General features: G+C 41.6%; 2 protein-coding genes across 7 annotated transcripts in view; one reads left to right on the top strand and one right to left on the bottom strand.

Moving 5' to 3' along the window:
• LOC141763054 (peripheral plasma membrane protein CASK-like) overlaps positions 1–13,685 on the top strand; it is a 53,032-nt gene that overhangs the window by 16,555 nt on the left and 22,792 nt on the right. For all 6 annotated transcript variants that reach the window (XM_074627306.1, XM_074627303.1, XM_074627302.1 and 3 more), the window contains exons 3-8: positions 1,599–1,704; positions 3,598–3,675; positions 3,789–3,861; positions 10,886–10,988; positions 11,237–11,412; positions 13,540–13,662. In XM_074627306.1, coding sequence (XP_074483407.1) covers positions 1,599–1,704; positions 3,598–3,675; positions 3,789–3,861; positions 10,886–10,988; positions 11,237–11,412; positions 13,540–13,662 — 659 coding nt within the window. The remainder of the gene's footprint in view (positions 1–1,598; positions 1,705–3,597; positions 3,676–3,788; positions 3,862–10,885; positions 10,989–11,236; positions 11,413–13,539; positions 13,663–13,685) is intronic.
• Positions 5,920–9,177, bottom strand: gpr34a (G protein-coupled receptor 34a). Its single transcript, XM_074627316.1, has 2 exons — positions 8,399–9,177; positions 5,920–7,425 (listed from the first exon to the last, which is right to left on the bottom strand). The coding sequence occupies exon 2, from the start codon at positions 7,379–7,381 to the stop codon at positions 6,092–6,094; it is 1,290 nt and encodes a 429-aa protein (XP_074483417.1). The 5' UTR covers positions 7,382–7,425; positions 8,399–9,177; the 3' UTR covers positions 5,920–6,091.

Below are 13,685 nucleotides of genomic sequence, written 5' to 3'. Positions count from 1 at the left end.
ACTGGTCTGTCACGACACAATGAGCACACACACACACACACACACACACACACACACACACACACACACACAGATCAGTAGACTTGCAGATGGGGAGTGGAGTGTGTAAATGAGGTTTTTATGGAGTGAGGAGCTCAACAACAGCACATTATGTCTGTCAGCCTTCCTCAGCAGTCTGCGTTAACTCTGTTTTACCTCTTGTCTCTCCAGTTGTTGGTCATTCCTTTAAGAGAGAGAAGACTGTCCACTCCTGTTAGCGGTGTTGTCTCCTTTTAATGAGGCAGTCAAAAGACGAGGAATGCCACAGTCGTTATTGTATTTGCAGCGTGACCTGGATGGTAATGAGAGGGCCTTATGTTGATGAGCGCGAGCCAGATGTGCTATGTAAATGGTATTCTAGTGGCGCTACATCTGGTGTCTTCTTGCTAGATACCAGCTTGTTAGCTTGCTTATCTGTCTGCCCAACATGTGAAAGCTCACCTTGTCTGCTCAGTATCCATAAAGATGTGTGTACATGAAATGCTCTGTAGCTCCCTCTGGTGGTAGAGTTGAGGCATGGCAGGAGGAGGGTGGCCTGCTGGGCATGTCCTCTTTGCTTTTCATCTCCTTCAGGACGTGAAAGGATTTAGCAAGGAACCAACCAGCCACAAATGAGCAGAGTTTTCAAATGAACATTAACTTTCAAAGGTCATCTGATGTTTTCTAAATGATGTTTGGTTTACATTTGTTTGGTGCATTCTCATAATTTCCACCTCTCAATAAAGATAAAAATAACATTTTGATTTAACCACACCAAATAAGGCAGGTGCTAAAGCCCCCCAAAACTAATTCTGCTGAGACTGTATTTGTTGTGGGTGTGGTTGTCACTGTAACGCTGTTTTGTGTATCATCTTCATGAAAGCTTTTTGAGCTCAAGGGCACTTTTTCAAGCCAACATTTAGTCCGCTTTAATCAAGCTCAGTTTGTGCAGTTTGTTCGGGCAGTTGTGAACGCAGAACTGTGGTGCGGCCGAAACACTGAAACTGAAACACTCTGATTCGGACTAGCCAAATAGGCTATGGCTGGTGAAAGCACCCTTAAAAAGTCTTATTAGAACCTCCCACCTCGTCTGTTCATAGCTCTACCTATTATATTTGGGGGGAAATAGCACAAAGCCATATCTGTTCCTCAGTGCTGACATTTAGTAGCATAAAATAAGTAAGCGGTTGGAAAATGACAAATATTCCTGCAAGGTGATTCAGACATTCAACACTGGAATTACTGATGCCACAAAGTACATAAAGTCCTCGAATGAGCCAATAGAGGAAGGAAGCTCTCAACGAAATTTGCCTATTTGAAAGCTCTGTGAAATTAAAACGATAAATCCGATTGTTTTAGTGGAGAAATCATGATTTACAGTATTTGTTTCTTCAGCCAACAAGCACTTGATAAAAAAGAGTGGCTAAGCACATTTGAGTCCAGTTGTTCTGAAATAAATTAAGTTTGTGAATGTGAATTAGTTACTGATGGCATTAAATGTCATATACTACTTTTGAGGTTTACGTGTTGAATGTGAACAATGTCTCATCATATCCCCTGTCTTAATTTCTCTCTTTCAGATCTGAAGCGAGAGGCCAGCATCTGCCACATGCTGAAACACCCCCACATCGTGGAGCTGCTGGAGACCTATAGCTCTGATGGCATGCTCTACATGGTCTTTGAGTAGTAAGTCTACGCTGCACGCTCTCTTGGCCACAATGCTTTATATAACCGGACATTTCAAACCATTATATCGCGTGTCTGTTCTTAGCTAAGACAGGAAACACCTTTTTTTTCCCCACCACCACAGCTGCTGATCAATACCACATACCACAGCCAGCTGCTGAATATATATTTTCCTAGAAAAGTGAGAATACAAAATATAGAAGGCGCGTGGTTATCTGCTTAAGTAGAAAAATGTAACAGCCACAGACTAAATTTAACCAGCCCTTTGCAGATGGTGGAGGCTGGTAATTTCACACCTTATCGCCAACACTACCAGCCCCCTCGTTTTAGTGGTTACAGACGCATTATGAGCATTGGTGGGGGAAAAAAAGTGTGACAAGTAAAGTGTTAAGTATATATCTGTGGATCTATGCATGGGCAAAATATCAAGTATTAATGGTATATTTGCATATGTTTTGGAAAGGAATAAATAAAGAGATCATTATACTTGATATTTCCAAAAAAGAATATGAATTATTGATTATTAAAGCGATAGTTGGGGTGTTTTAAAGTGGGGTTGTATGAGGTACTTTTCCATAGTCAGTGTATTACCTACAGTAGATGACGGTCGTCACGCCCCCAGTTTCCAGAAGCAGACAGGAGTTACCACACGGAAGCAAAGCAATGTACTGCTGTGCTACCAATGTACTGCTTAGCTACCGAAAAGAAGGCCTCACCTAAAAAAACTTTAAGTATATGCTATATTTAAAATATATTCACTGCTTTACCTTGCCGTCAGACAGCCCTTTCCAACGGGGAGTTGAAGCCGTTTTATCCATCTATGCTCTTGTCAAAGCCACCAGACCTGTAATTTTACCTCGCAGAACACAGGAGTTGCTGGTCTACCGCTGCCTCAATCGGTTAGTTTGTTTGTGCTATTGTGTGTCTTTGGTGAATATAAAAACTAACCAAAGTCACACAATAACACAAAAGAACTAACTGATCGAGGCAGCGGTAGACCAGCAACTCCCGTGTTCTGCGAGGTAAAATCACAATTTTGAGTCTGGTTGCTTTGGCGAGAGCATAGATAACGGCTGGAGTTCCCTGTTGGAAATATAGACTGTATAGCTGTCTCACGGCAAGTTAAGCAGCGGAAATATTCTAAATATGGCGTACACTTAAACTGATTGTTTTTTAGGTGGGCCTTTCTTTTAGGTAGCTAAAATCCGTTTTGCTGCCGGCCCCGTCCACAGCAGTACATTGCTTTGCTTCCGTGCGGTAACCCGCAGTGTCTTTGTTTCTCCAAGCTGGGGGCATCTTTCACTGTAGGTAATACCCCACTTCAAAACACCCAAACTACTCCTGTAAAACCCTATTTTTTCCCATATCTCCCAGCTCTATATGTATCTATAGTAGTACATTTTTTTTAGTCTGAGTTTGATTGAAACTTTGTCTTTTTTATTATAAAGTATAAGTGCTGAAATAATAAACCTTTTAATGGCAACTAGCAACAAAATCCCACTGAATCTTGACAGATTTATTTAGTTAAATGTATATAAATCCACAGGAGACAGTGGAGAATCAGCTCCCTCCCGGCCTTTGTTGGAGATATAATTTTCTTAATCAACTTGCCTGGTTAATTTGTTTCCTCTGTGTGGGTTTTATGTTGTGAATGTGTATCTGTGAAAGCTGCCCTGGGGATTGTTGCTGGCTGAAAAGTGCTATAATGAAAATATAGTGCCTCTGTGTTTACGCCAGTGACAGCAGGTCATAAAATGTCTCCCTGACGGATGTAGATTTATGCACTCTGCTTTAAACACTATTCTGAGAGATGCTAGTTCATCTGCTCTTGAGTAACTCTTATCTGTAATCGGTAGAAACCTAATTTCTTCCTCTTTCTCTCGCTCTCCTCAGTATGGACGGAGCAGACCTGTGTTTTGAAATAGTGAAGAGAGCCGACGCTGGGTTTGTGTACAGCGAAGCAGTGGCCAGGTAGGACAAACAGTCTGGGAACTGTGGGGTTTAAATATTAATGAAGCCTGAAATAAACAACAATTTGTGGATGGCCCAAACGATCTCACCCTAGTCTGTTTCTGTGCATCCAGCCACTACATGAGGCAGATTTTGGAGGCGCTTCGGTACTGCCACGACAACAATGTGATTCATCGTGATGTAAAGGTGAGATCTCTCAGTCATTGAAACCACCAAACATGTCCCTTAATCTGAGTATGAGCTGGTAAACCTTTTCATAACAAGGGTAATGAATGTCTAACTCATCTGTCTTCACACTTCTGAGAAGATGTTTATCTGTACTGTCTGTAGGTAGAAGGTCAAAAGCATGACACTGTTTACCAGAAAACCCATCACACACAACATCCGCTCTTTGGCACATTAACTCCTAGTTGTTATGTGTTGTTGAGAGCAAACATGTCTAACCACCTTGAAAACCCTCTAGTTTGCAAACCAGTGCGTCATGCTGGGTTGTATCGCATTTCCAGTCTTTTTAAGAGTTCTTACAGTCAGATTAGCGTCAACCAGTGACTCCAGCAGGATTAGCCATCTAACACAGGACACACACACTAAAAGACCAGATGGAGCAGTGCTTAACCATGCCCTTGATCCATCACTACCGTTACCTTGCTACCTAACACAGTCCCCAAAGGGATCAATGCAGCCTTGTTTTCAGTATAAGACCAATAGCTGTGTGTGCTCTGTGGTCAAAACTGGGTGTAACGGTAGTTGCACATTACTGCTGGTGTTTGTTTGAACTCACTTGTGCTGGGTTGCACCAGCAAGGATTCAACTTCAAACCTGATTCAATCATGGTTTAACTTTAAATCATGTTTCACCAGTTAAAACTCCCTTAAAATTAAGAAAGATCCATTTAAAGCTCTCTTTAAATGTCAGTATAGTACGGAGCCCCCCTACACCCCTAGGAGAAAATTTTATTAACTCGTTCCCTCAAGTTAGTAACTCTAGGGCGCCTGGGTTAGCTCAGTTGGTAGAGCGGGCGTCCATGTATTAAGGCTTGGTCCTGACCGCGGCGGCCCGGGTTCGAATCCACTCTCTCTCTCCCCCCTTTCAAGACTCTATCCACTGTCCTGTCAATAAAAAAAAATGGAAAATGCCCCCAAAAAAATAACTTTTAAAAAAAATAAAAAAAATTAGTAACTCTAGATGAAATTGAATTTGGGTGCACCAAAACTTAACAATTTAAAAATGTAAACTGTGATCCAGTATTGGCTTTAAACTTACCCTTGAGGTTTAACTTTTAGAAAAGCTACCTTTTTAGATGGCTTGAGCAAAATATTCAAATTACTTGAAGAAAGTTAAAGGACGGACTCAACCCAATTGAGTTTTATGATGCTGCTGAATTTCTCTAAAGATACCAGTTAAGCAAGGAAACTGTATGACGCTGAGCAGGAAGTTTAGACCAACAGGAAGTCTCTTTTTTTCTTTACTGTGCTGTTGTTCGTTTTTATCTTCTATTTGTTTTTTTTGCTATATTGCGCCATAAGTTAGAGGAGAAGTTAGAGAGACTCTGCCGAGCCATCATGAGTAACGTTAGGCTAACTGACTTTTAAGCCAGCTAACTAGCAAACAATGTTTGGTCACAAATGGATAAAAAGGTCTACAAAGAGACACACAACATCTACAAAGAGACGCGAAATGTCTACAAAATGATGCAAAACATCTACAAAGAGACACAAAATGACTATAAAGACAGACAAAGAGACGCAAAACGACTAAAAAGAGACACAAAACGTTTGCGGGTCCCCCCCTCTTTAATAGTCTGCTTACTAGGTCCTGACAGCTCGCACATTTATTTATTTAAAATTTTGGTTTAAACATTAGATTCGTTTTTAATTATGCAACAGAGCTCTGCTTAATTTTAATTCTGGATTCACTCATTATAAACCTAATTTTGCTAAACTCTGAAGAATTTATCTTGGACTAAATGAACCCTAAGCAGACTGAGCTGTGCCTCTGTCAGAGTTGGAGGAAGGAAACGCGTGTTTAAGTCTGCATTTCACACGTTTACTTATCTCTCTCTGATGGGAAATGCACATTTAAATACATGTATACTGCAAAGCTACTGTCACAGAGGTCACTGAAGTGCATCTCCTCAGACATTACTGCATTGTCAGTCTTTCTCAGGCATTGAACTAGAACTTAAACAATGATTCCCATGCAGCAGCAGCACAGCTGTTCAGAAGCCAACACAGTAAGAATAGCTCAGTAGTAAAAAAACATATTTATTTGTTTTTAACAAAAGAAGTAGGTATGTGCAGAAATGCTTTGCTCAGTTTTACAGAGAATTAGCCAACCAGTCCGGTTAGAAATGTCAGATATTTCTTTCTCCTTCAGTGTTCAGGCGGACGTCATTTACAGTCAGACAAACTTGTTATCACTGTTGGCCAGTAGGTGGAAGCGTGGTCAATCCTGTGCGGCGGAGGGTGGAGTTGATGACACAGATGCTTGTTCTGGGTGTGACTGAAGGGGTGTTCAGTTCAGCGTTAGGAAAAGCCGTAAGCGCGGACGGTCGTCTGAACTCCGTTGTCGAGCTGTTTGATGTTGCGTCGTTCAGGAAGTGAAGCCGGTTGCCAAGTCGGTGTCCGAGCGCTCGGAGGGCGGTTTTGCGCACTGAGCCGGACAGCAGAAAGTACATGACGGGATCCAAACAGCTGTTGAAGGCGGAGAATAACAGCATCACCTCATTGGTGCGGTCCACCAGCTGCAAGTAGTCGCAGGATACCGTTCCGCCGAGCTGGGAGAGGATGTAGACGGGTCGGAAGGCGTGGTAGGGCCCGAAGCAGACGGTGAACAGAAACAGGACAAAGAAGGACTTCTTGGCCGTTCGTTCATACCTCTGTGCGTTGGGAAGATCCGGCTTGTCCCGCGACACCCTCAGCAACTGCGAAGCGATCTTCGCATAAGACACCACCAGCATGATGAACACGAGCCAGAACAACAGCACTAGCACGGCGTTGAAGTAGGCCTTCCCTTTGGCTTTGCTCTGGCGCATCTTGTACTGGAAGCACTTGTCGGTGAACTCTTTGTCCTCCGCCGTGGCGATCATGGGCACCAGCGCCGCCAGCGACAGACCCCACAGGGCCCCGCACGCCACCCAGCTCCACGGCCGGCTGTGGCCCCACAGCGTCAATCTCACACCTCTCCGCGCTCTGCCTTTCCCCTTTAACCTCAAGTATCTGTCCAAGCTGATGAGCCCCAGTAGAGTGATACTGATGTACATGTTCATATAAAACAGATTCCCCACCATCTTGCAGGCGACAGATCCCAGCACCCACTTGTTTCTGTTAACGTGGTAGAAAACCCTGAAGGGCAGGCACGCCAGCAGGACCAGATCAGCCACGGCACAGTTGATGAGAAACACTCGCACAGAGTTGCGGCTTTTATGTAGGAAAAGGAAGACCCACAGGGCAAAGAGGTTACCCACAAGCCCAAAGAGGAAGAACAGGGAGTATAGGACCGCCAGCGGCAGGCGGAGGGCAGCGTCATCAAACGAACACACAGTATGGTTTGAGGAAGAGGTGGAGGAAGGTGGAAGAGAGGTGGCAGTGAAGAATGATGACATGGAATCAGGGAGGGATGAAATAGAGACAGGAAGAGAAGAGCTGGACGACGCAGAGGCTGAAAGATTGAAGGGGAATGACGAGGCCGAGGAGAAGGTGGTCATTGTGTCTGAGGAGTGGCAACTTCAGGGTTGTTGATCATTTGGCTCTGAGAAAGAAGAAAAAAACACACAATTGTCAATTAATTTTTTCTCACTGATCAAACAGATTTAAACTAGGGCTGTCAATCGATAATTAATCACAATTGATTTGTCAAGTTTTTAATACTCTTATCAACATGGGAGTGGACAAATATACTGCTTTATGCAAATGTAAAACTAAAATTTTTTTTTAACTGAGCCCAGTTCAAACATTGTTAATAGCTAGTAAGAAAGCTATCACAAGGAAATGGGGGAGAGTGGAACCCCCTACGCACGAGCAGTGGATAGGGGTAATAGCAGAGATATACATTTTGGAGAAGCTGACACAGCGTTTAACACTGCAAGAAACAGAGATGGAAGACAAGTGGGAGAAACGGACATTATTCAAGAACCAAAACAGCGACGAGGATGGCAGAAAAGTCAACTGAATCGCAAGTTGCGTTAATGCGTTAAAGAAATGAGTGCCATTAAAACAAATTTGCGTTATTATTATGTTAACTTTGACGGCTCTAATTTAAACAGATAAAATGAAAGGCATTAAAAAGTTGAGCGCCCTCACAGTGAAACTGCATTTACATATTTTATAAGTAATGCACAGACATGAGTAATATGTGGGCTGTATTTTCTTCATTTTTTTAAAAAATACTTTTCTTTTTGTTGTTTTATAACAAACAATCAAGACAACAAAAGACAGACAGGGTCATCCTGAGTAAGGTGAAAGAGGAGGTATTAAATATACTGGAAAACATCTGAACAACAATTGTGTTTTCTGTCGCTCATAGTTTTTAGTTTATTTGTTTTTTACGGGTGGGAGCTGCACTCATGACTAATTGAAAGTTTCATGCCTATTTAACCCATAAATTCCAGCTCCATGGTATTACAATAAAGCCGAGGATAGATGCACGCTCATACACGGACACTCACGCAAACTTGCTCTCCGACTGACACACACAGATGTTTGAATTAAGCCAGAACACTCACCATCAATTTTCCTCGCGTGGAGATTTTTCAGCACAGCTGCAGTTTAAATGTGTGAGAGAGTGCATGGGTGTGTTTTCTTCCTCCATCAAACTGTAACTTTTTTTAAAAAGTTGCATATATGATAAGATATTCTCCAACAACAGTCCTTTTCTTTTGCTATGTTCACCTGTTTCGTCAGTCTCCAAATGAGTCATAAATCCTGCAGACTTCTTATTTTCACATCCTTTAGACAGCGTCTGCTCCTCCCCGTCCTCCTCTCAGCTCTCTGCCTTCAGACTTTTTCTATATTGTTCATTGTCCTCTCTTTCGTTGTTGAAGAGCTCTCTCTTACCCTCTCACCGATATGACTGTTTAGTCTGCCGGTCGTCTTGTTTTCACTCCCTCTCACTGCGTCTCTCTCTCTCTCTCTCTCTTCTCACGCTGTCTCAGTCAACATCCTCTACGCCCATCAATTCCCCCCCAATTACGAGAAGTGCAAAAAATGTGAAGACAGGAAGTGAGCCCACCACACTCTCACCCTGTTCCTGAGCTTCATCTGTCTGTCACGTAGATAAAATTACTTAAATTGGCAAGAATACTACATTCTAACAGAATTTATTTCTCCAAGGAACTTTTTAATATTGCATGCACAGATCAGTGCCATAATATCTGGAGGTTTTACATGTAAAAAGCTACAACTCCTTTTATCATCAGCTCCGTTTGAATTGTGCGACAGCGGGGATTTTGATTAACTGATGCCAGTTTATTAACACCAATTAAGAGTCCTGTGAAGAGAAGCCATTAGGAGACAAAGACTCTGCAAGCACAGCATGTATTGGAATACCTGCCTCCCCCTGCAGCGTCAATCCTATACAACTGGGGTTCCAGTGTGAAAACAATGTTGCAGACATAATGCATCTAATTACAGGTTGCATACTGAAACCATATAGTTCAGGACATATAATTGATCTCCTTCATATCTGCTGATTGTCTTCCATCATTTCTCTCACTTTCACCTCCCTCTCTCTGTCAGTAACTCTTTGTTGCTCGTTGGTTAGGTTTCTCTTGAATCAAGGTCCTGACCTTTTATTGGTTAGGTTTCTCTTGAATCAAGGTCCTGACCTTAATTTCTCTTCATCCCGCCCATTTAAAAAAAAAAAAAAAAAGATCAACCAATCAGTTTTACAGCACTGCCACTAATGTAGGAGATTGTAATCTGCAGAACAAACACGATTGTCTTCTACTGTATGTTGTTGATGGTATCACAGGTTTCAGTGTTAATTTCGTTGACAAAAACTATGATGAAATATGTTCGTCAAGAACCTTTTCTTCTACGACCTAGACAAGCCGATAACGGTGAAGATTTCAAATATGCAAAAAAGACAAGATTGAAATGAAGTTTAAAAAATACAAAACTTTACTAAAATCTCTCTTCCCCTTTCTCTGTCCAGCCCAGTCTCGCCCAATGGCAAATGAATGAATGAATGAATGAATGACTGAATGATAATTTCTCTCTCTGTCAAACATGCACGCTGCTGTGGCGGCAGTCCTGACAATTGTGCTGTTATAATGCATAGTTTGTGGGTCGGGTGTTGGAGGTTGATATGCATATTTTTGCTTGTTGGGCGGTGCGATCGGTTCTCATAATGGACCGGTTGGGTGCGACCGAACCGCGCGTCACTAATGAGCACAATCAGGAGGACTCAGAGTAATCGCAAAGCTGCATTCTTAATCATCCAACCTGCGTTTTTCATCAGATAATGATTTGATAATCTTATGTGAAATAAGTATTGGTTCTGGCTACACTAGATTGACTGAAATATTGAATATATCTGATGACTAAAAAAAGGACATTTAAATAAATTAGAAATTAGCTGACAAAATTGAGAGAACACAAAGTAATGACTAAAATGTAATGACCTTTTGTCGACTAAAACTATGAAGGATAAAAACTACTAAAATGTGACTAAAACTAATAAGCATTTTCGTCTTAAAACTAAATCTAAAACAGCTGCCAAAATGAACGCTGAAGTTGATGTCACATATGAATTAAATTGACATAATTTTTCATCCTGCTCTACAGCTTTCCGAGATCTTTCTGATCTTAAATATTCATGCATGTATGATCCCTCATGTTCTGACTACTTCCTGGGGGAAGAACCATTTCCTCTCTGTATCAGCATCATAATTAAATTGTGGTTACAGCTGCGTAAGTAGTCTTGTCATTGTGAAACCGAGGTTCGCTAACCAGCAATTGAACATATGGGATTTTGCACTTTTGCAAAGAAACAACTAAGCAATGCTCTGCACAGTTACTGTAAGCTGCAGAATTTTTTTTTCTTCTTTCTGTCAGTAAAAAGAATAAGTCACAGTTGTTTGTTGGTTGTGTGCAGTGTCTCTTATAGTTTAATGAGTGAATATAATTTAAGTCCGACTCAGATAGTCCCTCATTTAACCTGTTGAAATATATAAACTGTTTCATCCACCTCTCTTTTTATCTCTCTGCAGCCTCACTGTGTGCTGTTGGCCTCAAAGGAGAACTCGGCTCCAGTCAAGCTGGGAGGTTTCGGAGTGGCGATACAGCTGGGGGAGTCTGGTTTAGTAGCTGGAGGTACAGTAGGACAGACTGAGAAAACACTCACACACCCACAGACATGAAGGCATTTTTCACTATTTCGTGCATTTTTACTAACTAAACAATTAACGAATTAATCCCAAAGTATCTGTTAGTTGCAGCCCCCATATAGCTTGTGTATCCTTACACCTTTGTAACCGCAGTTATCTCCAGATTTCCACCAACACTCGAATCTCCTGGTAGCTAACCACTCTGAAAACCGTCTCTCTGTCTGCTCTCTCCAGGTCGAGTCGGCACTCCCCACTTCATGGCCCCGGAGGTCGTCAAGAGAGAGCCGTACGGCAAACCTGTGGACGTGTGGGGATGCGGAGTCATCCTCTTCATCCTCCTCTCCGGCTGCCTCCCTTTCTACGGCACCAAGGAGCGCTTGTTCGAGGCCATCATCAAGGGGAAATACAAGGTAGGAGCTGATTTACCAGACGCCATCATTATCTGTTAAGGCTGGCCCACACTAAAAGATTTTTCACATCTTATCAGATGTTGAAATAATGAGAGACCCCGAAAATAACGACTTGTTATGTCATTCGTGAACAACAAGAGGCGGACGGAGCAGGGATAATAAGCGATGTTAGTTTTTGCACTACTTTGTTATGGAGGACCACAAGAGTCAAGTAAATAGTAATAAAGCATTTTATTGATTGATAACTACTTTTACAATAAAAATAGGCATTAATAAATGTTTACAAATTCATTTATGAATCTATGAAAAAATGGACAAAATTACAAACTATTCAATTATTTGACATTTTAATGGGCAATAAAAAGATGAATTATAAAAAGAATTTATAAATGAAATATGAATCCATCAATAAATACTTCAAATTAAAAATTGATTTTCAAAAACACCATAAAACACTCAATAAGTACATCATTTAAAAGTACATGAATGAATTCATAAATAAATAATGGAATTTCAAATGCTATTTGATAATGCAGTTTAAAAAGAGAAATAGATAACTGGATTCACAAATGGAATTAAGAATACTGGTTTTAATCAGGCATTTAAAAGGGCAACTTCTTTTCCCATTTGCATTAGCTTTTCCTAAATGTATCAGCTGTTGGATTTGCTGAGTCATTTAGCTTCACCTCTTATTCTCTGTATTTAGCTTTTCCACAACCCTCAAGGTCCTCCGCGAATTAAAACGAGACAAATCAATGCAAATTAGCCACATGGGATGGAGCAGGCTCTCTGATTGGCTGTCAGCTGGCATCTCTTTCAATGGCGCTGGGTCATATGCAGACTCACCATGAGACTCAAAACCCAAGATGACAGCATGAGAGTCATGAGTTAATGTTATGGTTCCCTTACAGCATTGGGTTTAAATCTGAAATATCGCCAAATAGGCACCTCATCTTTAGAACCATCAAAAAATCTGGGCTTTGCTGGGAACCGGGCCCAAAATCGGCTTGATTCTCGTGTAGTGTGTAACTCGGCATTAGTGGACACGCTGTATAGAATATGTTTTCGTCGCTGCACCAGAGCTGGGCCCTTCAGCTGCAGCTAAGCACAATTGTAAGCTCCTCTTTGTCACTGTGCTGCAATGTGCGTCAAGGTTACAGAGAACTGAAGTGAACAGTGTGTGCTTTATCAGAACCACCAGAGTGTGGTTGTTCTCGCCAACCAGACATGATTCAATACAGCTCTGAATTAATGAATGCCTGTTCTGAGTCATCATATACAGTATATTCCTTATTTGGTATTAAGTGAGTGGTAGTGGTTACACACTTCTCCCTTTTACAAAAGCCAGTGAGAGGTGATGAATAATCTGATCGGTCTGTTAAATCCTCTGTTTTCAACCGAGAGTATGAATTTCCTGCTTGGTGCACTAATCTGTGGCAGATGCCGTCACGGCAGGCAGCTTGATGGATGACGCCGTGGTGTCGTCCATCACGCTGCTGCTAAACAGCTGTTGCTGAATTCAGATTTTATTTTGAAAAATAAAACAGGAGCTCTACCAACACGGCAACTTGGTTTCACAATAACATTATAGACAGTGATATTCAAAACAAGGATTCATAAAATATCTTTATTCACGGAGGACACACAACTCTTCTCCCCGGAAATAGGATTGCAATTCGCGTACTATTGGTTTCATACTAAGGTTTTCGGACAAGGTTTTCTCACATACTGTATTAGCGTTCTAAAATAGCATGTTAGTATGGGACTTTGGGACTTTGGGCACAACCTAAGTCTATGTATACATCCTGCAAACTTTTTATTTTATTCTATTATTTTTTGTTTTGTATTATTTATTTATTTTCAATCAATATATATTTTATTTGTATGTAGAACTTATTTAGAAATGATTGTTTTTGGCCTATTGATATCCAAATCTATTTCTATGTATGTATGCTAACCTTGGAAGGGATTGGGGGGGTTTAGAATGGGTGTAGTCATCTACAACTTTGCGCTTATTCCTCTGAATAGAAAAATCTAAAGTAAGGAAAAAAGGGAAAGAAGTGTTCTACATGCGTCTGACTGTGTCCTCTTGTGTGTCTGCGTGTTTGGGTGTGTGTGCTCGTCCAGATGAACCCCCGCCAGTGGGCCCACATCTCGGAGAGCGCCAAGGACCTGGTGAGACGCATGCTGATGCTGGACCCGGCCGAGCGAATCACCGTCTACGAGGCTCTCAACCACCCCTGGCTGAAGGCAAGCTCAAACACACACACAAC

The sequence above is a fragment of the Sebastes fasciatus genome, chromosome 24 (genome assembly GCF_043250625.1).
Source record: "Sebastes fasciatus isolate fSebFas1 chromosome 24, fSebFas1.pri, whole genome shotgun sequence".
Taxonomy (NCBI): Eukaryota; Metazoa; Chordata; class Actinopteri; order Perciformes; family Sebastidae; genus Sebastes; species Sebastes fasciatus.
Note: the sequence above shows the minus strand (reverse complement) of the source record. Positions and strands in the feature narration are given on the sequence as shown.

Coding starts and splice junctions, on each gene's coding strand:
- gpr34a (XM_074627316.1), bottom strand. CDS start 7,381: ATGACCACCTTCTCCTCGGCCTCGTCATTCCCCTTCAATCTTTCAGCC.